Genomic DNA, 26,621 nt, shown 5'->3' with positions numbered 1-26,621 from the left:
TAATAACTGTTTCGAGCTTTTTATGAATCTATCCATTACTTCTTGCTAAGTAGACAAGCCCTTTACACTGACTATACTTATAATCTTATCTTCCAGCAATTTGGCACACGAGAAAGACCGGTGTAACGAGTCTAATATGAAGAGAGTGTTGTTCTATACAACCATCGACGTTTTCTAAGAATATTTCCCTGAGATTGGTGAATACAATGATTTAAAGGGATTGCGAGGATATTCCTCGTCTCCCTCGCATACTTCTCTTGCTTATAAAACTATCAATTTGATGCTAGGCAATAGGCATTGTAGAAAAAAAAAATGAGCTATCCCACTGTTAGGCCTAAGTTAAACTGACAAATAATGCGATAATTTTCTCACAACGTGCAATGGCATATATTATTTATAGTTTACAAAGCGAACATTACTTATGTAATAGCTTACCTGACACCTTTCGTATTTGGTGACTATTATTAGAAAGTTTGAGCAACCGGTGGAAAAAGAGATAAAATTATATACATGTACTTGCCATTCTTACAACTCCGCACATTCAATATTCGATGTGCCATAATGACTTTCATACGATTAGCTCGTTTATTTCATAGATTTGGTAGAAATCAGGAGAGCTTGCCGGAAAGGCGATTTCTTCTCCTAAAATTATTTCTATAGTGTCTTTTTAATTTGTTAGTGCATCGTCTATGTCCAACGTAAATGTATTTATATGGTCGGGACTTAAACCTTTAACATGGCAGAGGGAGCTATGTTGAGGCTGTAGCGGCTGCTCGTGCCTCGTGCCTCTTTGATTGACTAGCACAGGCGATCCATGCATGCACTGTTGATAGTTGCGTAAATTCAGTAATGACAGTATTTGACGCTTCATAATTATCATCACCATGTTAACGAAACGACACTAAATAGCTAATCACGTGGTAAGTGGCGATTGATGTTTATTGTTACGAATTCCTCCATCCCCCTCTACTTTAAAGCTTTTAAATGAAGTTGTCCGGGGTTTTTATAAGAAAAAAAGAGAGAAATATTTAAAGGAATTAGGGCGGATGATGTTATATTCTAGAATGGTAAAATATGCTGGGTTCAGGGTTCTAGCCCTATCATTCACTTTGAAAACATACATAAGAAATGAAGTTGAAGTTGATATGTGATAAACAGCTTCTGCACGATACAATATTTTGCTATCGTTCGAGGTTTAGGAAGAAGTAGTCCAATGACGACTAAATGACATAAAGTACAAACAAAAATTCGCGAGATGTTAATCCAATCAGTGCAATCTCCTGTTCTCTTCAATCAGAGTGCAAGTTTGATCAATGTCAACGTCCATAGCGTGTGTATCGCTCCCTTGATGCTATATTAATGGAGAAGAAATGATATTCTTCTGGTAACAATTCTGTAAAAGGATGAAGTATAATTATGTTCACGGTAGCTCAGATAAATCATGCAATTCGAATAATCTTCTTTACGTATTGGTGCATGTCGACTAGTTTCAAAAATCAAGGAACGTAGAGAACCAATTGCAAGGTGGATTATTTGCGTAGAGATAAAGATCCCTGAACTAAATAGGCCAAATGACATCGTAGAACGCTGGGTGCCATTTTTGAATAGAGATCAGCACTCACACCACCTCATCGACAACAATTTTGTACACAAGTCAAGGCGAAATGAAGATTAATTTTACCAGCTCAGAAAAAAAAAAACAACAACGAGAGAAAATACTGGTTTTGTGCATAATATCTGATCACACAACTGTATCGTTTTTACGATAAAACGCACTGATGTAATACTATGACTGAGAAAGAACTTAAGTCTGGTACACAAGGGGTACAGCAACAGGGACGTTTGAATATTTTCCAGAGACATGCCTTTCTTCTTAAAGGGGGAGGCTACTCACTGATCAATGGGAATCAGTGGGAATGCTGGGGGATGATTGTTCCAGTCCTTGTGGGATTCATTTAAGAGTACATTATGTATCTATTGTTGTGTGAAAATTATTTGCTTCAGAATGGTCTCATATTCAAGTAATGTGCAGCTTAATGTTTCCAGGTTAGCGTGCCTGTACAGTGACGGGGCGATTAAACAATAATTTTCACACAACAATAGATACATAATGTACTCTTAAATGAATCCCACAATGATTGGAACAATCATTCCCATCATTCCCACTGATCAGTTACTAGCCATCCCCTTTAATTTCAATGCATATTAACAGTGCGTACACAGTTATTTTGTATGGTACCGTTAATGTATAGATTTTGTATGGTGTGGTTGCAAGTTGGCTCTGTTGTCTTATAGTCTAAATATGTACGACTACAGGCAAAAATGTTATCGCAAGCAATAGAGAATGTATGATAGATAACGTGCATGTCCTCGACAGCAACTTGACTCAAGTGCTGCATCTCCCAACCGCCCCCCCCCCCCACCCCTCCCCCCCCCCCCCCCCCCCGAATGACGGTTTGGAATTCCCCGGGACGCTGAAAAGGGCCCTAGAATTTAACTCTAAATTTCTCTTTTTTATGCTACACATTGTCAATTTCCTGAGAGCCCTGACAATGACTGCTCGGTTTGGGGGGTTGAAGGGCAGATTTCACGTATAGGTCTTAGAAAGTCAGGAAGTCGACATTTTCAAGGGATAAAGACGCGGTCTTGCACCCAACATACCGCACTACATTTGAGATCGATTGTGACGGTTTGAACAGATGATCACCGGGCAATAAATAAAGCGAGTACTATAGTATACGAGGGTGTGGTCATATCTGCGGCCTATCTCGGCACAGTTTGTAAACGTTCTCCCTTTTTGGGGGTTAACTTAAGGTCTGCTACTACCGGGACACATGAAACTCTATACCGATATTGAGCAGCATATAGGGCCTGGAGTAGACAATTTTCACAAAAGTATATTTCCTCTCATCAAATTTCTGTCAGGTTTGCTCCTGTAGTTCCAAAGACCAGTTTGTCGTTGAATTAACATAAATTTGCTTACTTATTTGTCAATATCTGTCAGAGTACGAATGGTGGAGATATAAACTTCTGGTGGTCGCCTTTCATAGATTTGATTCGACGTATGTCCTTTCAATTCTATCTCATGGAGCGAACATTTCAGTATACTATGCTATTGAAATTGGCTTTAGCTTTGACATTATTTTAAAATGTGTGCTAATCGGATGTGTTCGCAGAATTATGTGTAAAAAAAGATATGTATTTCTTAATGAACTCTATCGTTCATGAGATGAGTTGCGAAACACAACTGTAAGCATGGTGTCTGCATACAGCACGCCGACCAATTGTGTGTAGGCAACTGATGTGTTCAACGTGCAATACGATCAAGACATGTCTCCCCTATTTCTAACCATCACTGATCACGCTCAAGTTCATCTGACAGCAGAATGGATGATTAAAAGTGAGCGTTGTGCTGGATTTACGTCCATTCTTGAGCACCCGTGGTATTGTGACTAAGACCAATACCCTATCATGGCTCAACCCCGGGGGCTCAACCCACTTGTCAGCAACCAAGAAACAAAATAGAACAAAACAAGGGCGAAACAAAGAAAAAAACCGCGAACACAGGTGGGAAGAAATCGTACGAGGAAATGCTGTTTGGGTTGCACTTTCCCAAACTGTTAAATGCAGCTCCGCGTGCAACAACTGATAGCTCGCATGTGGCGCGCTCTTTACCTTTTTATAATTTTCGTCAGCACTCCACCCATTCTACAATGTCGGGATTTTCTCGCTTTTGCTGTCATGACGTGTAGGTAATGGCGTTGCAAACTCATCCCCCATATGTATGGCAGATCTTTCCCCTACGTGGGTAAATACATGTATATTACACACCTTTACCGGACAGGTATGAATAAGATATTAAGGTACAGGTATGAAACGTAATAGTCGAACGCTTTATATTCATATTCACATCTCAAATTCATAATTATCATGATCTACATGTGGAGGGCAATGAGCCGCAGTGGTAGTGACGCGCCCCTTTATCACAAGAAGCTATACAATCTACATAGAAGCAAGTGATTATCAATGCCATTATCAATTTCTTTGCCTCTTCCAATACCAAATCGCTCTCGTCTTCGTGCGTGGCTTGGAAATACCATGAATAACTAACATGCGCATTAGGCGGGCAAGAAACTTAGTCTTTTAATCTGAATGGCCAAGAAGGTGGTCAGAACCTTAAAATTATTAGTATTATTAGTAGTAGTACATGTATATACTCTGTCCGTCTGGTGTCTTATTTCACACTATACAGTCTCTGAAGTGACCTGCAGCCTAGTTTCTTGGTTCTTGAGTATTACACGGCGGGCTCTTTTCTTTCTTAAATAATATTCGGCGGCTATTTTCACGAAATTAATAGCTTCCGTCCAGGGGAGGGGCGGTTTCCTAAGCCTTGCTGCATGAAATATTGACAAAACGGATATCAAGCTTGCCCTGTTAATAGCACCGCGCACGACCTGCGGACACCTCAGTCAGGGCATGTTTTGCTCTTTGGTTCGTTGAGGGCAGCATAATATGTATGTATTAAATTTTTAAAAACTTGATTACCGATAAAATCCATCCCATAACAGAACAATTCATTGCTATCCCTCCTATGTAAAGAAAAGCTTTCTTGACAGGTATTTTTTATCTTTCTTTTTTCTTTCTTTCTTTCTTGTAATTCTTTCTTTCTTTTTCCTTTCTTTTTATCTTTTTTGTTGTTGTCATGCACTGTCATAGTTTTGTCCTTTTCGCGTCAGATTGTAAAATACGCAATAGCAAAAATAAGATGTGCACCTGTTGGAAGTAGACCCTCGGATATGCGAGTACATAGGTATTTTAACTAAAACTAAAAGCAGTCTCTTGTAGTATTAGGACGGATGTTACATGTGGTACGTGCGTCACTTGATACACACAGCGACAATATTTCGTATCCTCGCATTCTCGCCTATAGTCAAAAATTCTGAAATGTGCAGTGTGTATGTGGATACATTGTCTTCTTAGCCATACGCTTCATGTATCAGCATCAAATAGGCCCTTATGATATTTTGTTGGTAGACTCACTACACAATATGAACATTAATGTTATCGTTCATTAATTAATCCATGCACCTGTTTCTGCCAAAAGCGTCACAGCAACATTTTAAACATGCTTTACTGCTATGATTTCATGATATCTACATATGGCCAGCCTGGATAAAAACAAGACAGCGCATTGAGAAATCTATGATAAACGAAAAAAAAAAAATACATGCGCAGAATATGATAACTCTCTTAAATCAAGAATAAATGCGTGTGCAGTTGTTGGTATGTATTGGGAAACCGTCGCTCAAGCAATTTCATTAGAAATATGCACGTTTAGAAAAAGCAAATACTTTGGCTGGTTGATTGGGATTTTCAATCTATTTTTCTTCCACTTTTCGCACATTGTTACAAAGTAAACATGGACAGTAACGGTAGACAACATTCTGTCTTTACCATCAAGCAACGTTACATGCGTGGCCGCAAGTGTGAACGCACTTCAGTAATTACCAACAACACAAAATGTATCATGTTTTGAGGTTTTGCTTTTCCCCATTTATGAGCCTATCGTCTGTAACTCTTCCTGTCACATTATTACTACATGAAAATAATCCCAAATGAAATGCAGTTACCTTTCCAATGTTACTGCGACTATACTGAATTTTGCAACTTGAGTCAAGTTAAGTAGAGTAAGTATTATGTACCATAAAGTACTGTGAAGTAATGTGGAATGATTTTGATGAACTGTAGATCAATGTATTGCATTGATATTACTGTACTCGATATATGTATGAATGCAGAATACTGTGGCGGTTTAATTTGTATATAGATTTTTGTTTATGTCAAGTACAGTACAATTATATCACTTTTCTAATATAATGTTCACGCAGTGGTATTGCAAGCAATGTGATGTGATTATAATGTTCGGAAGAATAAAATACCAAGGTCTTACTCATCACTAATTTCTTATGCATTGTGGCTATATTAGCGTGGCGTGTTAAAACAAACACACACTCACACACCCACACCCACACACATACAGTTGTACACATGCATGCGCACATTCTCACGCACACACACACCCTCTCTCGAACGCAAACACACAGTTGACACAAACACATACACACATCTGTATAATGTATGTGTGTATTGGCTACTTTTGTTACTTTTGTTTCTCGATAGATGATACATGATAGATGATATGGAAGACATTGGAATGCACCTTACCCTGGACTGAGCATTCAAATTCATGTTTCATGTTACTAACATGATTAACAACAACACCAACGAAATCATTGCAGGAAAATATGCAAGTTATGCTCAGTCTAGGGGATAGTGCATTCCAGTGTCTTACATTGTTACCATAGTCAGTACCTTAGCATGACTAACAGATGTCACTGGAACAATCTTGGTTTGGAAGGTCTTTTGAAGGCGTATCAAGGTAATCTGAGGGAAAATAGAAGAAGCATTATCATTGAACATATAAATGGCACATGCTAGTATTCTTTTGGCCACATAAAAAGTAATGATTAAGGGATAACGAATCAATGCCTTCGCAGTGCCAAGTTCCTTCTGTGGACCAGTGCTGTGGACAACCTTATAATAGCGCCCTCACGAGGTATTTGTGTGCAGTTAGTCTGTTTACCACTGCCCCTGCTCCCCCCCCCCCCCCCCCCCCCCCGGCGGTCAACCATACCCATAATCATGCTTGTATATCCAATGCTCGTTCTAGAAGATTCTGATAGAAATACCCCTTTAAGGATGGAAATGGGCTAGGATTTTGACACTCTTATCACGGGCTTTTGTAGGGGACACCATCAAAATAACCCCCTTTCACGGGCTTTTGGAAAGGAAGCCAGCAAAATTACCCCCTACCCACGGGTTTTTGAAAGGAAAGCTAGTTAAGCAGCGTGACGTACGTACAGCTCATGTGACGAAATGTCTTGCGAAAAGAAAGCCAGCCCGACATATTTTATATACTTTGCAGCAAGACATGCACAGTTAACATATTCGGGAGAATCGAGGTAAATTTCAAAAAGCTGCACTTCCCCTATTTCAGAATTTTTTCCGGGGTTGAAACTAATCCTGATCAGGACCCTATTTCATGATTGTTCGGGAAAGATTTGAAAACCACCTCCTAATGAAAAATATTTCGGGGGAAAGTACTAAAAGTCTCCGTATGTCAACTATTTGGGGGAATTTTTCCCCGAATTGAGCCCATAGAATGTATACTCCTGCCTTTTCCACAAAAATCCGGAATGCGCATGCTGTACGGATGACCGGGGGGGGGGGGTAGGAGGGGGTCCCAGGGGAGGAAAGGGGAGGGAAGGGGAGGGAATGGAAGGGGAGGGGAGAGGGAGGGGAGTTTTTGAAATGACTGAGATATCAGAAAACAAAGTAAACCTAAGTGGTCCTTATAATAAAATGTGAGACCAACTTTTATAGGACCTCTTTATCATATCTCAGCCATTTCAAAATCAATTTTTGCCAAATAAATTTTGAATTCTGTATGCTCTGTTTCCTATTCTCATTATCTCATAAAAAAGTTGGACGCTTGAACTCAATCAAAACTATACCACCACTTTAACCAATCTCTTGTCAGTGGATTTTTACCTTCTCATTCCTCCACTCCTCCTCTCCCTCATCACTTTTCATCATTTACAAGTGCATCCACTTTTCACCCTTTTTCAAGACTATTCCTGTATTCGCTGTCAAAGGAACTGCATGCAATGCAACATGCGTGTGAATCTGACTTATCATTATTGATTCATGATACCCACAACACCACGAATGTGACTAAAATATATAAATAAGTGATGTACGTTATCATTATTATTATTATTATTATTATTATTATTATTATTATTATCATTATTATTATCGTCTGATCATTACCATTATTACATGATTAACAAAAAAGCACTGCATTCAGGGAACTTCTCTCTCTCTCTCTCTCCAGATAAGGACCTACTGTTTTATATAGGCCCGATATATATATATATATATATATATATATATATATATATATATATATAGATCCTGAAGAAGGGCATTTCGCCCGAAAGCTTGAATAAAGGGGTGTAACCCGACATCAGCCACGTCTTTGTGCAAGTTTTGCTGCCAATTATATATATATATGTATATGTATATATATATATATATATATATATATATATATATATATATATATATATATATATATATACATATATATATATATATATACAATCACATATATGTATATGTATATATAAATATATATCAGGGCTCCACACTAACTTTTTTGTTTGGTGGCCCGATGGGGCCACCAAAATCGTCAATTTCAAATTTTTGGTGGCCCGAAAAAAAAAAGCTCTCTTTTTAATGAGTCAAATATGTAAGTTTTATAGTAAGAATTGGAAGTTAGACATATCTTCTCATAAATAAACCTCAACAAACTCGCAACACTCACTCTCAGGCACTCATTCAGTCCTTTCCATCCATCCTTTAAACAAATTTAACTGCTAATTTCCGGCGCAAAAAGTTACGAATTTATTGACATGCTTTTCAAAAACTATTGGTGGCCCAAGGTGGGCCACCAAATTTGCCCTTTTTTGAAATTTGGTGGCATGACTTTCATTTTTGGTGGCCCCGGGCCACCGGGCCACGGTTAGTGTCGAGCCCTGTATATAATATGTATATATATATGTATATATATATATATATATATATATATATATATATATATATATATATATATATATATTTATTTATTTGTTTATTTGTTTATTTATACAGGAACTTCAGTGGTCTGTCATATCAGCACAGTTGAACTCTTGCATTGACATAATAGTACAATGTAGCACACTGCAAATCTGGAAGGACCTTTTTTCAGACTTTACCACTATACAGTTTACTGTGCACTTATACTTGGAAAAAAAAAAGAATCGGTGCTCTAACTATTTGTAATAATAACATAATTCAAAAGAAGATGCAGAAGCAGTTATGAAACTGATGAATTATTTGAATTAAGAATTGTATTGAAAAAAAAATTAAAAATTAAAACTGAACTCTGACAATGTCACCTAAGCGGAGCTTTAAGGGAGAGATATGGAAAGGAGAAGGTGAATGGAGTAACTGCCAATATTAAACAGATTCATTTCGATTTTATACGCGTTTTGCCAACTTTGAAAAAAAAAAAAGAAAGTAGGCCCTATTACATGCTTTCTTGTAAAGAGAAAAAAACATAAAAGATTTTGATGTAATACTCTTGAGAATTCAAGCCGTTGCGCTTTACGTTAGTTATTAGGATTTATACATCTCTTCAGTTGTCATGTTGGCTCTGGAAAGAAAACAGTATTATTTCTTTGACGTGCAAAGATTTTCTTGGACTGAAGCTAATCGAATTTATAGCATAATATTAGTTATACTTAGTATCACAAAATATTGAACTAAAATCAAATTGCCACAATGAGACAAAGATCATAATGATTTAGTGTGACGATGATGATGATGATGATGATTATCATCATCATCACCATCATGAGGAGGAGGAATTGATGATTGAAAGGATCTACGTAGTTAAGCCTTTTGATAATTATAATTGTCTTTGAAAATTAAGAAAATGAAAGAAAAAGAAGTTGGGCGGCTCCGCCCTCATGTAAAGGACCAGTTCACTTTGATATTATTAGTGGATCTATGTGCAGTGTGTGAGTGAATGCAGAAGAACCCCAGCGAAAGTGTCAGGAAAACTTGATAATCCGTCGAAGATATCAAGATTTATTGAATACCGTTTGTGGTGTCACATGCGTAAAATTATACAAAAATATAAGAAATATTCAACATATTTTCATTTTTCTCTCATGAAAAAGCACTATAGAGATATTATACTTAGACTTGCCTCTTTTAAGAATGCATGGGAGAATGCATGGGAAATACGGCAGTAACAAGTCAAGGGAATGTGTACTTTAAAAAAAAAATATCTGAGCAGAATTCTCATTGTATTTTCTTAAAATCGTTCTACGCGTGTGACATTGAAACTGTTTAGAACTTTTTCATTTTTTCATCTAGCTATGGGCGTACTGAAACTTCATAACTTTAGAACTGATTGCCCACTAGTTTTCGTGACAGTTTCATTTGATGTGTCCTACTAATATTTCTGCATTCACTCAATATACAAACATACTATATCAGCGAAGGGGGTCCCTCATCTTTTTCTTTTCTTCTCTTCAATTTCTAAGGCAATTATATAAAAGGCTTAGCGAGAACCTTTCCTCAAACTTTCACTTATACGTGCTCTACTAATATTGTTACATGTCTCAATAAAGCAGGACGATTGACATACCATTGTCGAATGTGATGAACTTCCTATTCAATAAGAACAAAAGCAAACAAACAAACAAACAAACAAACAGAATATAGGGCCTATTATGGGAGAAGTGAGAATTCCAATAAAAACGTACAATTGAGGAAGTTTGCGTGTCATTCCACGTTTTATCATATTATCATTCTGGAAATGAGACGCAGCTGTCTCACAATACATATTGGCTATATTTCCAAATACTGTAGCGTACCATTTTCTTTTCTATTTTTAAATAAAAATAATGTTCCTTCTTCCAGTCACTTTTACAAATCTATCACTGATAAACCAGAACAAATCCATGATGCGAAGGAGGGAGAAATCACGCACACCATATTGGCCAGGATGGCATCACAATGAAGGATCAATCCAAAAATACACGCTGAAAAAAATGTTACTACGTAGACATTAGGAAGCAACTATGTGTTATCTGTGTTATCTGTTCTCAGAACTCTCATTTCTATTTTTTATCATTATCATTTCTTCTTCTTTCTTTTCTTTCTTTTTTTTTTTTTTGGGGGGGGGGGGGGTATCATAATTGTTAAGCCTATCGTTGATGAATTGAACTGTCTCTTTGCGCTGGTGCGCAGTGTCAGTGAGGGTAATTTTAAAGGGAAGGTAAACCCAAAGAGCAATGTGGATTGAGTGAAAGCAGCAACATTAGTAGAACACATCAGTGAAAGTTTGAGGAAAATCGGACAATCGATGCAAAAGTTATGAATTTTTAAAGTTTTGGTGTTGGAACCGCTGGATGAGGAGACTACTAGAGGTTATGACGTATGAGAGGACAACCATACAAAGAAAATATGAAGGAAATTCAACAAAAAATCATTTTTTTAGCATTATGAAATAGCACTTGACTAACAGCTTTCAGAAAGCAGGGGGGAATAATTGTTACCCTTAACATATGTCAGAATCAAGTTGACGGAATTTGTAATTGTCATGAAAAATTGATTTTTGTAGAATTTTCTTTATATTTTCTTTGTATTGTTGTCCACTCATACGTCATAACTTCTAGTAGTCTCCTCATCCAGCTGTTCCAACACCAAAACTTTAAAAATTCATAACTTTTGCATCGATAGTCCGATTTTCTTCAAACTTTCACTGATGCTTTCTACTAATGTTGCTGCTTTCACTCAATCCACATTGTTTTTAGGGTTTATCTTCCCTTTAAGTGTTCGGTTGGGCTGAATCATCATAGAAGCCGCCGAGGCTGTCCGCCGATCGCGGCCTGTCGGGCTCGCATGACTCGGCCACCCACCCGCGCAGCTCGACCGAGCACACGTTACGTATGTACACCAATACATGTTTCTGTGATGTACACACGAGGCATAAGGTGTGCTCGCTCGCTACCGATACGATGTGTAACGTTAGAGTTTCTGTGTGTGTACGCCCGCTATTATACAATGTATATCCCTTACTACCAACAAGCTGCCAAGAAATCTTTCAAAGGCAATTTTCAATTCTCCTCAGATATCCAAGTTCAGTCCAGGAATGATAATCAAACCTACATTTTACTCGTCAGAATAAATGCCAAATAGGCTACAGTGCAGTGCAGAGAGGTAGGTAACCTCGGCCTGGCTTTGGCTTTAGTCCCACATACTAAATGAAACTGTGTGTTATGAAATTTAAATGTGCTACCACAATTTCATTCAATATCGGTAAATTTACTGGCTTTCTACTTACAACTACTCAAGTAACATTACGACTAGTTTATGTGAGCGACGGAACCTTACCAAAAGATATAGATAGAAGAAAAACCCACATATTTTAATTCAGAGCTCTGAGTCTGACTAACTGAGTGCGTGTGCGTTATAAATTTATATTTTACGTTTATCTCGTTACCCATCATCAGTATCACCGTTGCCCATCATGCAGTTTAGAAGAACATGTTTTTTTTTTCAATTTTAGGGCCTATATTTTATTATTTAATACTTCAGAACCTCTATTCTAACGTTAGATTCTATTCTTCCTTTTTTAACGTTGGTCGTTACCAATGCCATGGTTAGACCACTCTACTTTAATGGCATCCCACAATCTCGTGCCATTAATTAAATTTATTAATATTATGAATTATGCTTTTAGGTCTGACTGTAGAGTTAGTGAGTTGTAAACGTAGTATTCCAACCAACCTTTATGAATTGAATCTAAGCCATGGCATATCCATGGCATAGACTATAAAATTTGAACTCGTATTAAATTTTTAATACAAGTGAACAAGGTCAAGGAATGGAAAGCAAGCTTGAACCTTGAACCTTAATGAGATAATCCCTGGAGCAGCTCTTTCCGAACTAAACTGGGATGGGATGTGCTGTGACAGTGGGTGATGGTGCAGTCGTAGTATATTTACAATAAAAGTAGTGATGTGCACACTAAAAATTCTGTAAGATTTACACTATTACAGCAACAAGGAACCCACAGGAGGTTTCAGCCCTCTGATGGCAGGAAGGGCAGCCTCCTGGAAGGCAGCTACTGTTGGGGCAGTAACTGCCATGGTTGGTAACTGGTTCCAGATGCGAGTGGTTCGGGGATAAAATGAGAATTTATATGAATCAATAAAATGCTACGGGGATGGTGAGCTTGAGCACATGATCTCTTCTGCTGACATATGGAGCTTGGGTTATGAAGTGAGGAAGATGGATGTTGACTAGCTGGTGATGTATTCTATAGAATGCTCATAATTTGACCATCAACCTTGCTCCTTGGACCCAGCTGTGCATTGGTTTATACATCCCCATAGAACTTAGAAACCTGCACCAATGTTCAGCAACCTCTCATGCCAAAATTTGTCCGTGTGCAGTGGCTTCGGAGGTTGACTTTTACATGTATTCGGCAATCAAATTTTGAACGATGTAGGTTTCCTATGGCTGAATGATGGGTGGCTTACTTTAATTAGGCTATACCGTACATAAAAGATTTGATGAAAAGCCAATCACACTCCTCTCTATCCCTTTCTCCTCTCAGGTGAACTACATATAGTAGCTGGCACACCATATCATCACTACAGTGACAGCGTGCACCCATTTTTTTGTCCAAGATGAGGTTTTTATGTGACATCAAGCGTGTGGTTGCATCGTGTAATAATCCCACGAGAGCCTGTACCTACAGTTTCATCAACAGAACTTACTTCTTTTTACGTCAGAGATGGAAGGCGGCTGTACAGCCCGCAGCTCATTTGTCCAATGTATGTCGTGCGGACATGGGTCTAGGGACAGCCAGCATGAAACCAAGACTCCAGCAATCGGTTTCCTTACCATCTCCCTCATACATTCAGCATGAAATTTCAACAAATTTTGCCCAGCTGATGTCGGCCAGTGCAAGGCACTTCTCAGCAGGGCGGGGTATGCTGTGTGAGTCATCCCTGGACTCAGAATCCCATACTCCCAAGCGGGAAGGGGAGCTACTAAAGCACACCAAACTCCTCCGGAGTCCCAAGCAACGGTTTGTTCTGACGCCAGGCCTCGCCAGAGTGATTCGAGAAGTGATTTGGCCGGGCGAGAGCTTACGGGAGGAAACGGCGACCATCATCACTGCAAATGAAGGTGTGAACTCAAGCAAATATCTTCTCTTTCAAGTTCTCTGACCGTAATGAATGCTAGTATTATATGTTAAAAGTTGCTGGTTTAGACCTAATTATGTGTGTATGCTGTAATAAAAACAAGGTTGCTATAATTTTAGAAGACCAGTAGTGAGGTGTTTGGATGATATACAAATAGGCGTGTAGGGAGTCAAGGTGTACATTTGCTCTTTTAGTATTTTCTAGAGAGGACCCTGTTTATTTTCAATTGCCATACACTTTAAGGATCCAAGGAAAGCAAGGATGATATGTTCAAAGTATTTTTACATTTCTCTTCTAATCATAGGCATTTGTCATTACAAAAGCAATATGGAAAACACTTGGCATCCAAGAGAGCCTGATCTGCTTCATTGTATTAGAAAGCACAGATGCTTAACATGGTGCAAAGCACAAATCATGATCTATATCACCTCCTACTAGATTCATTAACAGTACAAATGAGACATCCAGAAAAAAAAAAAAAAAAAAAAGTAGCCAAGAGTAAATGTGTGGAAATTCTGTAAATTCCCACATCAAAACGGGAGTTCCAGGGTCAACATCCAAAGTGCCTCAGTTGCATCATATGTTATGTATGTACATACAATGTATTATGAAGTGAAGAATGCAGAACAATGCTTTCTCTGCTGAAATTTTGCCTGACTGTGATATCATTGCTATATTGCAGCTTGGAGTGTGCAAATCAGGTCCCACCAATACAAACCATGTGCAACGGTGTCCTTATCAAATATACTGGCAACCTCCTCCTTCGAATTCTAAAGTTTGAAAGCAATTGACTACAGGGAGTTATGTCCATTGAAGATTCCTTTGCTCTGTCATAATAACAAGTTCTTGATCTTTAATGCTGCCACTTCCAATTGTTTGTTCCATGAAGGGCCAGGATTCCTGCCCCAGGAGCTCCTTGACAATGGTGCATCCAAGGTCTTGGCCCTGTGCAGACAGGAGCAATTTGGTCCCGCTCTAGAGAGGGTTCGGATGAATGCACCAGAAGACAGCTTTCAGTGGAGGCATGCCGACATTCACCAAATGCAGTTCACCGGGGACCGGGAGATCCAACCGCCAATCGTCAGAACAGAGGAGGTGTTCCAGGATGTGGATCCAGTGGCCTGGGAAGATGGTAGGAAAGGGGGGATGTCAATTAGTGCTATAGATCCATTAGGTTATTCATCAAACAAATGCATTGACCCTTATTCTGTAATCTACCCATCTGCAGATACTGTGCTCTACAAATAGTTTTCTCTCTCTTGTCTGTAGTATGATCTGAGATGTAATAATATACAAATAATGCACAGGTGAGAGTGCACTACATCTCCACTAATGTCAGAAACTTAAACAGCCTTATTTGTTTCGTAAAATGGTTCTATGAACAATTTTTCATTTATCTTTAAGGGTAAATACCAGCTAGCTTTGTACATGTGGCATACCCAAATACATACTCCAAACATGCTGAACAGGAACTTAGAAATTGTTTACAGTAAATAAGTTACTGATCAATGAGCATGCGCTTGTAACTGATTTGAGTGCACACTGCTTAAATATGCAATTATGATGTCAGTGAGGGATATAAAACAAATGTCAACATCTTTCTTTCGGGTCATAATTAAAACTATTTGCCCATGTTGATTTCTTGTCTTCGTCATGGGGCATAGCACTGTTGAGAAATCACAGAGGGCAAATAGTTTTACCCATCTCTATTTGAAGCAGTCAATGTTTGTATATTAGTTTCTCCCCCAGTAAAGTAAAGCTATCGCATGAGAATGCAAGAGACTCTCTTCTCTTTCTAACTAATCATAAGTGAATTGGTCCAACTTCTTTATGTGGGCTTTCAATTTTATAATCAACTGTGCCTAGCATTGACTAACATCCTTCATATGTGCGTGCCTCATGATCTCAGCATGTGACAGAAATATCTCAACATCTTCATGTCTGTAACCATTGTCATCATTCATATTGACTTTGTGATGCCCTTGACATTTGAGCTGTGGTCGTGGAAGGAAGAAGAACCCACATTACCAAGTCTTTCCCAGAACTAAAACCTGTTTAATAATCCATGTGAAAATTCCACTTTATAGTTGTTCTATAGATATAATGGTATCATTAGGTGCCCCGATGTGCATATCATGTACCAATGTATATAAAGGCATTTTCTGTATATATGCCAGAATTACACAGAAACAACTGAAGAAAAAGGAAAGTACTTGAGGCTACTCTATCAACACAGAGAGTGAGAAAGTTGAGTTTTCATTCTTTTGCTATAGAGCTGCAAGCTGCAGAAAACAATTCGCTTTTTACAGGATCAAGCTTGCAAAGGATTTAGAGAGGTTAGACGGAAGGAGCAGTTGTTTTGCCCTGGGAACTTGCTTACCAAATTTGGTTTTTGATCTGTTTTTCCTGTACGGTGGTGTATAACAATATTATGTGCAATATCAGATATTCCTGTCAAGGTGATCGGCGCCCTCCCGCAGGACGGAGAGAGGACGCAAGCCTACGTCCTGTCTAGTCTCATCCTTGAGCGACTTTCCCTCTACAGCTACGGCAGAGTGCAGCTCAACCTCTTCATGAGCAGGAACTGCTACAATGTACGTCGTACGACATATTATGTTTGTTTTTGTTTCATTTTGTTCACATTGACAATTTTTTTGTCATTCATACTAGACATGCAACTGTACAGTAGGGATGATCCTGTGTATTGCACCTTGCCGTCTCAATCTTATCTTGCTTCTAATGTGGTGAACTGATTTGAATGACAGTCGCAATATTGGTTATTCTGCATTTTTAGCAGTATTGGGAAATGATGACTCTGTCAAGGCCATGATACGCCAATCTTTGTTTTTGACTGTCCTGTACTAAAGGATCTAGACAATGATCCACACACAGATATTTTTTGTATATATATATATATATATATATATATATATATATATATATATATATATATATATATATATATATATATAATGGTGAATTGCCAATGCTGTTTTAAAGCGTGTACTTAAGTGACACAGTCTATTTTGGAACAGATGGCCAGGTGTCATATTAATCCTTTTTCCCCCACACAGCACAAATACAAAACTGTTATTTCAGTAAAAGAAATTATTGCACAATGTGAATGACTTTGCAAAGTAGGATCAATGAGTTGATTTCATAATGTAGGTGAAGTGGTTGTGAAATTGACAGGTAGGGAAATAAAAGTTTGCCTTAATCAGAATATGAGCTTATGAATCTGAATCATTTGAAAGTATTGAAAAGATAGTCATAAAAAGAAAAGTAAGCATGGCAGATGTCAAGTGAAGATCAAGGTCAAGTTAGCATACGACAGTAATGCTCTTGGTACCTTTGAAGGGGAATGAAGATAAGAGGTTTATCAAGAGATGTCAACCACATGATGTTAGAAAGACTTAGAGCAGTGGAAAAAGATTTTAGAACATTTGTGAGTTGTTGAATTGAAGTCAAACTGTGCTTCTACAATGAATATACACGTGTACATGTTTTTGGTGTGTCAAAACAGACAATAATACAGCCCCCTGGTAATATGAAAAATTACCGCGCCATTTCTGCCTTGTATCAAGTCTCCTGTGACATCAAGCTCTTGCACAAGGTAAGTGAAAAGAACAGTTTTATATTCATCACATTAATACCTTGGATTGTAAGTAAAAACAACAATTTCATATTCATTATGTTTAATTCATACTGCTCTTTTCAACATTCTTTTTAATATTACTGAAGATGATGTCATTATTGTTTTTTAGGGGTTAGTTTCCCCAGTGGTTCTGGGTGTGATTATAATGTCAAATACAATGTTAGTCCTCTTAATTTCTGTCATGTTTTCAATGCCTGCACTAGCTTTGCAATGTTAATTCAAATAAAAAGTCCAGTTAGTCCAGTACCAATATCCTGGTGCCAATTCCAACAACTGCAAGTTAATTGTCATTGAGAGATTTTATTGGCTCCCTTAAAAAGGCTGTCGGTATCTAAACTTATGTTTGTAGCAGTTTTGTGAACTTTTGATTTTTTTTTTCTGTGGTAGAGTGAACCTTTCTGTGATGACACTGTTTTAGAAAAGATACCTCCTGCCTTTGATTAGTCATGGCACTAGTGGGCGATGAGTCTCTAAAAGCCTTGGGATTGAACTTACTGCTGCCCACACATATTGCGTGGTTTGCAAATAATTATTTTGTTGGACTAGTAATCAAACCACTAATTGTCGGCAATAGAAACATCGTCCAGTGTCTGTGATTAAATGTCGCAGGTGAAAACCAGTTCCAGAGAAGCATAGGTTTTTCATTTTTCGAACAACTGATTAGAGGCAGGGAAAACCATTCCCTGAGCATTTACATCATCAAAAAATTTACTTTATCAGAGCAAAAATGTGTTTTAAAAAAAACAAGATGTGAAACTGTTGAAATCCCACAGTTCTCTTATGCTATGTCTGATGGCAATGGAACCACTGTCTTTCTGCATGTTTGATTTTGTTCTGTTCATAGTAGTTATGGTTTGGCACTCTAAATTCTGAGAAATATTTGAATATTTGATATTTAATAGAATTTTTTTTTTGAATAATGATTCACAAGTAAGTGTAGCTGATATTGTCTTTAATCATATGGGCAGACCCTTGGATGCCAAGCTTTGTCGCACCCTAGCTTTTATTCCCCCAGCCACATGCTCTGATACCCATGCCCGACCACACCCACTCAGACCCAGGAGGATGGAAAAGAGAAGGATTGGTATCTTGAATCAAGAATTCTGTTCGCATTGCATCAAGATAATGCATTATTTCGGGTCTCGATCAGGATTGCGACCCACATTTCGAAACTTCAAAATCATCCATCCTCATTCCATTGTTCCATTGAGGAAAAGCAGAATGACATGAGCTTCGATGCAGCCTCATGTAGACTTAGAGACAGCCCTTAGAAAAGAAGGCAAGGATAACCATTGACTGTTAGAAGTCCACTGTAATGTACATAATGTCTAGCAAGAAGTACTGACATATTATTTTGTGTCTTCTCCCTTTATTTTCTTTATGGTGTTGCTTTCTTTCTTATATTTGTGTAGGAACCAAAGAGCTCCTTCAAGTTGCCCCCGAAACGGCAAACAAAGATGATGGTATGTGCTTTGTTTGGTTCTTGTGTCTTTCATATCGATAAATAGATTGACTGATTGATACAGATACAGATATATAGACACACACAGAGGAAGTGAGAAATGAGAGAGTGAGAGAGAGAGAGGACCATATTGATATGTATATACTGTAATATATATATATATTTATAATGTGCACTTCAAAGCTACACCTACATGAATGCTTCTGTGTTCAACAAAAAGAATCTTTTCCAAATGTACACACATCCTTTTTTATGCCTCTGCCATGAAGTGTCGCCAGAGGCACTATATCTTCGGGTTGTCCATCTGTCTGTCTCTTGTGGACAGCATATCTGAAGCACCATTTGAGGTATCCAAATGAAACTTGGCGTATGTATGTAAAAATGGACAAAGCTGTGCCTAAAAGTTTGGATGCACATGTTCAAGGGTAAAGGTCATAGGTCAAGGTCACATTCATAAATTTCACCATTTTCCCCTATCTCTACAATGCATGAAGGTATTTTCCTGAAACTTAGTGTATATGTTGCCATTCAAGAGTCTAGAGAGAAAGTTTAAGGCCATGGGGTCAAAGGTCAAAGGACAAAGTTTTTAAAACTTTGTCCTGAAAATGCAAAAATTTAACTTTCTTCTCCTTATCTCAGAAATGGCTCAAGGTAGCTTCATGAAACTTAGCACATGTACATGTACATTGTATTGCCTGGCAATGATTCTCTTGGGAAGTTATTGATCATGAGGTCAAAGATCAAGGGTCAAAGGTCAGGTAAAAGCACTAAGATTACTTTACCTAATGTTGAAACGACTCTATTTTCTCCTTATAGAAAGTTACCTTTAAAACAATTCAGCATACATACACTTAATTAAACATGGCATATACATGAATGACTGCATGATGGTTCTGTAGAGAAAGATTTGAGCCGTGGGGTCAAGAGTCAAGATCAAGAAAATGTTCAAATTTCACTGTTTTTCCCCGTTTTTTGAAAATGGTTCAGAGTCATGTCATGATGATTGATGTATTGCCAGATAGTTATTATTTGCCAATCATGTGAAACCTTTGCCTCACACTGGCAAGATGTTCTGTAGACAACTCTTTTCCTCTTGCCCTATTATTGTTAGAGCTCCACAGAGCCCAAGGAGAGTGAGTCCGATGACCTCCTTCTGGTTCAGATTACACCCAAGAGGGAGCTCTTCTCCCGCTACCAGCTGGACCACCAAGTGGCCTTCACCTTTGTCTTCTTCGTCCGGCAAGCATTGGCAAAGAGGAAGGAGAGGCTTAGCAGAGTCATCGAGTGAGTCAGGTTTTCATGGTTTTTGACAAACCTGAAGTACCTAAAGTTTCTTTTCTTTTTTTTTTTTGGTTAATTTTTTTTTGTTGTTGATGTGGGGGCGCTGTGGCATAGTGGAAAAGACTCGCGACTCCCAGTCAGAGGATCTGAGTTCGATTCCCGTCCAGTGCTTACATCCTTGGACAAGATGTTTTTACCCACTATGTCCCTCTCAACCCAGGTGTATAAATGGATACCTGTCAATGCTAGGGTTATAGTAATGGCAGGTCCCTCTGGTAGAACAGTGGCAACACTGAAGAGGCTTGCCTGGATAAAGAAGACATTGTTGTTGTTGTTGTTATTATTATTATTATTATTATTATTGTTATTATTGTTATTATTATCATCATCATCATCATCTTCATTATTATTAATATTATTATTATTATTATCATCATTATTATTATTATTATCATCATCATCATTATTAATATTATTATTATCATTATTATCATTATCATTATTCTTATTATATCGTCGTCGTCGTCATCATTATTCACGATGACAAAGTACAAATTGCCCTTTTTATTGGGAGGCTCAGCGTCAACTTATACACTGTACGATAGACATAATCGTGATTTCATGTGATTTTCACATCTTTATGGTGTATATGAGTCTGTGCACAAAATATGAAATAGAAATACCCATATAAGGATATAATTTTGTGGCACCAAGAGGTCCAGTGCCCTTGTTGGGTATTTCATACACTCTTTAGATCTTTTACGTAGAGAAGGAAAAGGAAAGAAAGAACAAATGATCACGTCCCTTAATGGCAGCGATGATTGATTGAAATATTTATAATTGACACTCTGTTTGAATTGGCAATGGAAACTACAGTAACTTATTTTCATGCTTTGCAATCATCGGAAGCACATATTGTGTATGTCTCCTTTTTTTTCTTTTGCTGACATCTGCTCAGAGCCTTTGCACCTGGGAGTGGGGACATCGTCTCCGAGTACGGATACGACAGGAAGACGGTGACAGGGGACGTGACGGGCGACGACCTGCTGGCCATCTTCTGCCGCATCAGCCAGATGGAGAACTTCAATGGGGCGTGGATGGGGGAGGAGGTGATGGGGTGGAGTGCTGTGGGTCGCGCCCAGGATGTGAGCACGTCGGAGCTGAGCCAGGCCTTGGAAGCTGTGGACATCACCACGCCCCATCACACGTCTGGATCATCATAGCGACAGACGACGACAGCGACGACGGAGGATCTCCTCTGGACGAGACGGTCAGCGACATTTGCCCAGAACCTTGCCAAGACAGCATGAAATCCCAACACAGACAGTAAAAGCTGTTATTTTCCGCACTAAGATATGAAGAGTTCATTGCAAAATGGGCTAAGAGCCATTCTTAAACATTTTAAAGCATATCCGTCGTCAGATAGAGCAAAATAATACCTTTTTCGATGATATCTCACTTGTAACATAACAAGGAATATGGTAGAAGTTATTAAGAAATTCCATAATTTCTTATTATTTTTTTTTCTTTAATCACAAATATCTCAACTTAACAAGAATGTATTTAGCTCATTTTGCAATAAAACTCTTCATATTTTCCCAAATGAGGAGGCCACAGACATTTTTGCGAGATGTTGTTTTTGAGGTTTGACACTTGAGGCTGTCTTACGTGCACTAATGCCTGTCTGTTCACTCCACCACTTTATATAATCAAAATCAGGTAGCGTGTTCCTTAATTTGCAGTCCAACAGTGATTTGCAATTTTGTGAAGATTAAACCCCTGAAAAATTGCAGCTTTTACAGCAGTTTTGGGACATCTAACAACGTTGATGGTTCCTCCTTGGGCTGGTTGCTATTAGTCGATGGTGTTTACCCATGACCTTGCCTGTGGTGTGTGTAGCCTCTCCATACCTTTGCCACATTGTAAAACTCAGCAAATTAACATGGCTGTCTGCTGACCAGCTAAGTTTTCGGTATTTCCTGGTGATGTACTCCTTCTTGAGCTTAACCCAGCTTGACAAAGCATAGAATTATCATTGCTGGTTTGATCAGACCTCATATCTCAATTCGTATATTATTATTTATAAAACCTATCATTAAAAAACCTAATTCAATTTTGAATTTCAAAAATTCTGATTTGATTTTTAAATATTTCAATTATAAGTGTAATCCGAAACAATATTTCTACATAAAATGACATCAACATTGATATTATTTTGCAAAAAACAAAACAAAACAAAACAAAAACTTTTTTTCACTCCACAAAATTCAAAAATTTTGAGATTCAAGGTCTTGTCACCCCAGAGACATTGTGCCATCTTGTTTTTCATGTGCATTATATTGAATGGCGACATTTACAGCTTTAATATTAAGTCTGGTACAGGGCATTTGTTTGTTTTCATATATAGACCTCACTTTCTTTCATTGTGTGTGATACTGCTGCATATACATGTGTGCTGATGGTAATCAGATTGTGTAAGTTTACAATGATACTTAGAAAACACATGATGATTATCAATCAGTGTGCAGGATAATCGTATCCCTTTCATAATGATGTTGATACATTGGAAAGGGTTTACTGGGATATCTCAATCACCTATCTGGTGTTTTATGCCAATTTCTCCGCCATTCGCTTTGCCATCTTTTTTTTTTGCGTGATCTTCTTGTTGTTAATATCTGTGTGTTAGGCGAGTGGGACTTTCATGTTTGCTGCAGCAATATACTGGAGTTTGATGCATCACAATGCATCCTGGGTATTATGAATTGAGCTGGGAGAGGTCAATGGTGGTATTCTGAGAATCTTCCTGAGTTCCTTCATAAGTCAGAAAGTTAGGAAGTGCCTAGGAAAGACAGAAATGGTATTATGTAATTTCTTCCCAGGAACTTTTTAATGCAAATTAGGCCATCCTTATCCCTGCCCTCTGTTCTTTCTTGAGTCAATAGGATAGTGTTGTATCATGAGGAAAACCAACCAATTACAATTGTATAGCATTATGACATTGGGTTAAATAAACATGTTGTGCATGCTCAGGCTTTGTACGCGGCATGTCCCACTTTTCATGCCCATTTCACGCATATTGTGCGCAATTAATGACAAGCGCCCATCACAATGTTTTGCAACTTGCTAGGTCTTAGCAACATACTTGGGACAGGGTTGGGGGTTTCCTTAATAATCTTCCTAAACTTCTTTCCCAAGTCCATTCTAGAATACCAACTTCTTCTTAAGTCAGAAATTTGCATGTCTTCCTGGGATTCATCCTCATTTGCATGTTTTCCTAAGTTCTGACTAAGGAAAAAAAAAAATCTTCCCGGGGAGGATTTCAGAATACCACCCGAAGTCTTCTTTTCTTTCAAATATAGTTCACAGATTATTATACAACTGTAAAAGTGGATATTTTTGTTAGAGTCAATTTTCGCGCCTGGCCAGGTAAGATGAATTTCGGGTGTTTTTTATTCTGCGGGATCAAGGCATTGATTAGTGGAACATATATATTATTCAAAAATGTTTGTGTGCTGTTTATTATTTCAAGCTAATTTCTGGTTGGCGAAATGCATGAAAATTTCCACACCACTGAAATTTCCACTTTGACAGTAATTGTATACTTAAGAACTCAGTCAGCAGCAGTATATGTTGTCTCAATGGATGTCAATGTCATCATTTTTATTAAGTGTAATTTCAGTCAGGCATTGCTATACTCAGATCGGTGTAAGTAAGCAGACATACATTGTTGGCAAAAAAAAAAAAAAGAAGAAGAAAGAAGCTTTTGAATTTTCCTGAAGATTGCGTGTAAAAAATACACATGACTAGATCTTAGCAATCAGTATGACCTAATCCTACCCTATGCATAATGCAATTTTTTTTTTTTTTTTTTTTTTTTTTTTTTTTAACATGCAATCTGTCTTTTCTTGGCATAATGATATCATTGTGCACTTTGCAAGGGAAAAGCAAACTGACATTGAAGTGTAGCATGTCAGTAAACTATCATAATGTGCCTCCGGAGTGATCTCACCCTGTGGCTATCTATACTCAAAACTTTGTTAAGAAATATAATTGAGGGCTGCTATGTTCATTCCACCACATTTGTGTAGAGGAGTCTATCCCACCAGTACATCTTGTAGTGTGGCCTGATTTTGGCTTGCTGCTTGCATCGCCTAGAGTTGCAAACCCACCAAAGTTGTCCAGAACAGGCGGCGGGAAAGGACCGAGGAGGATACATGCCATATGGGTAAAGTGCAATAGGATTTAAGCTTACTTGAAAAATGGCACTTGCCTGAAAGATTTCGAACACAAAATCAGACTTAAAGGCTTATAATGACACTCCACTGTAGGTAAAAGTAATGAAAACGAAGAAGAAATGCTTTGAAAAACTAACAAACAGAAAAGTAAGAATTGCCTTAATCAGACATGAGATAGGGACTTAATGAATTTGTCAGTTTTCTCATCTCTAAGCCCGTTGAGGGCGAGTCCCGAGTATATTCGGGCAGGTGCCTGTTGGAAATGTATGTTGTAGCAAAATCAAACCATCCTCAACGTGTTAACAAACAGTTATAATGGTAGCAGCCACATGTGCAAGTGAGATTAAGCCATGATGTCACGGCTTTACAATTCTCCTGTTGGTTTGTGTTTTAAAAATAGCAAAGAAATTATTGTTTGTTTGTTTGTTTTTAAGATTTCCCAATTACAAATTCCAACCCCTCACCTCTCACCCAAAAATGATGTCACTGCCAAGTTACAACGACCCTAAATGAATTTGATGCATTGTATATTTACTCCCTTTGATTTGATTTAATGGAATTGAGATTTGGTGGTGCCATGAATACAGGTCACTGGGAGCCTTATGAGGTGATGACCTCATCATCTCAATGAGTTACCAGATTATGTTTAACATGAAACAGTAGCTAACTTTTAAATTCCATGAAAAGATTACTTTGCATCCGATCATTTATGCCAGATAGCTGAATTTCAGTTCATTTGGAATACAAAAGCATGACATCACAGTCATACTCCATGCACTGTTATGGGAAGGTGCCATTTATTGTCATGCTCCCCAATGAATAAACTTTCACAATTGATGCGTACACAGTCTCAGTTCTCTTCAATAATATGTGCCCCATTCATAGTGAATTGCATCGACACATGGCATTCATATGTAGATATCTATATCAAGCCATAAAGCTCCATGACAATGGGAATGGTGTGCTTGGATGAAATTAGTTGCATGTTTGGTTTACAAAGAAGATTGCTCAAATATTCACCCTCATAGACATTTTTTATTTTACATATTTAAAGGAATTCATTTCTAAAACCATAAGAAATTATCAATAAAGGATCCTTCTAGTATCCAAACAATTGAAAGTCTATAACTTACTGTATTTTCATGTAACTGTGTATTTTGTGTATTATGAGCGGGCGCCTACCAGCATTGTCTTCATGCCCGAGAGTGTGCTACGTACAGTAAACTTGAAATTTATCAATTTCCCGCTGAGGATGGCATATGCAAGATTTTTTCATGAGCAATTTTTTTTCAGATCCACCTTCTCGTGTTAAAATTGAAATTGTACAAAAAAAAAAAAAAATACTTTATATAATTTGTCATTGATAGTATTATATTTTATGTTTCAAGCAATACCTAACAACATGAAATTAAATGGAAGTATGGATGCTAGTAGGAAAACTAAATCTGATTTTGCAATGACAAAGTCAAGTTTTGTCAATCTCATATAAATGCTTTTGAAGCCATTGTATACTGTTATCTTTGGGGAATAAAAGAGATTGAATATCATGCATAAAAGTGAATCAGATGTCAATGTTGTGTTGTATTTTCCTTTGAAGTTGCAAAAGTTACGCCATGAAAGCATTTTTTGGCTCAATGTATTCGTTTTGAATTTTTGCAAATGGGCAAGTGTTGACCAACATTTGCAAAATGAAAAACTTGCAAAGATTGCCTCTTGCAACAGAAATGCAGTGTATATCATCTTTGGGGTGCAAACCACATACTTTTCTTGTGAAAAGGGATGTAACAGTGTACTTATTTCTCATCCTGTAACTTTGATTCTGGATTACAAGTTCAACTGGCTCACGAGATTTGTGTCTGTCAAATCTTGATTTGTGAAATATTGTGCTTTCATAGAAGGCATGAACACTGTACAGTAATTTTTGAATCCACTATTTTCACAGTAATGCCAAATAGTGTAGAAGATCAGAAATCAAAGCTAAAGGGTCGCACATCCAAATTGGTCAGCCTCGCAGACCTCACTTACACGCATACTCTGTGATGTATTTCTCTTTTTCTTTCTTCATTTGTGGGGGGGGGGGGCGCATGGATATG

At 37.9% G+C, this 26,621-nt stretch overlaps 1 protein-coding gene across 1 annotated transcript; it reads left to right on the top strand.

Moving 5' to 3' along the window:
• The first annotated feature begins 13,330 nt into the window (after positions 1–13,330).
• Positions 13,331–21,716, top strand: LOC140228331 (dimethyladenosine transferase 2, mitochondrial-like). Its single transcript, XM_072308562.1, has 7 exons — positions 13,331–13,878; positions 14,785–15,027; positions 16,341–16,489; positions 17,419–17,508; positions 18,963–19,013; positions 20,124–20,296; positions 21,252–21,716. The coding sequence occupies exons 1-7, from the start codon at positions 13,374–13,376 to the stop codon at positions 21,514–21,516; spliced, it is 1,476 nt and encodes a 491-aa protein (XP_072164663.1). The 5' UTR covers positions 13,331–13,373; the 3' UTR covers positions 21,517–21,716.
• Positions 21,717–26,621: the final 4,905 nt, after the last annotated feature.

This window comes from Diadema setosum, chromosome 1, assembly GCF_964275005.1.
Source record: "Diadema setosum chromosome 1, eeDiaSeto1, whole genome shotgun sequence".
NCBI lineage: Eukaryota > Metazoa > Echinodermata > Echinoidea > Diadematoida > Diadematidae > Diadema > Diadema setosum.
This window is presented reverse-complemented; position numbering and strand designations above follow the sequence as displayed.

Coding starts and splice junctions, on each gene's coding strand:
- LOC140228331 (XM_072308562.1), top strand. CDS start 13,374: ATGAGGTTTTTATGTGACATCAAGCGTGTGGTTGCATCGTGTAATAAT. Junction 15,028..16,340: donor TCCAGTGGCCTGGGAAGATG/GTAGGAAAGGGG, acceptor GTGCAATATCAG/ATATTCCTGTCAAGGTGATC. Junction 17,509..18,962: donor ACATCAAGCTCTTGCACAAG/GTAAGTGAAAAG, acceptor ATATTTGTGTAG/GAACCAAAGAGCTCCTTCAA.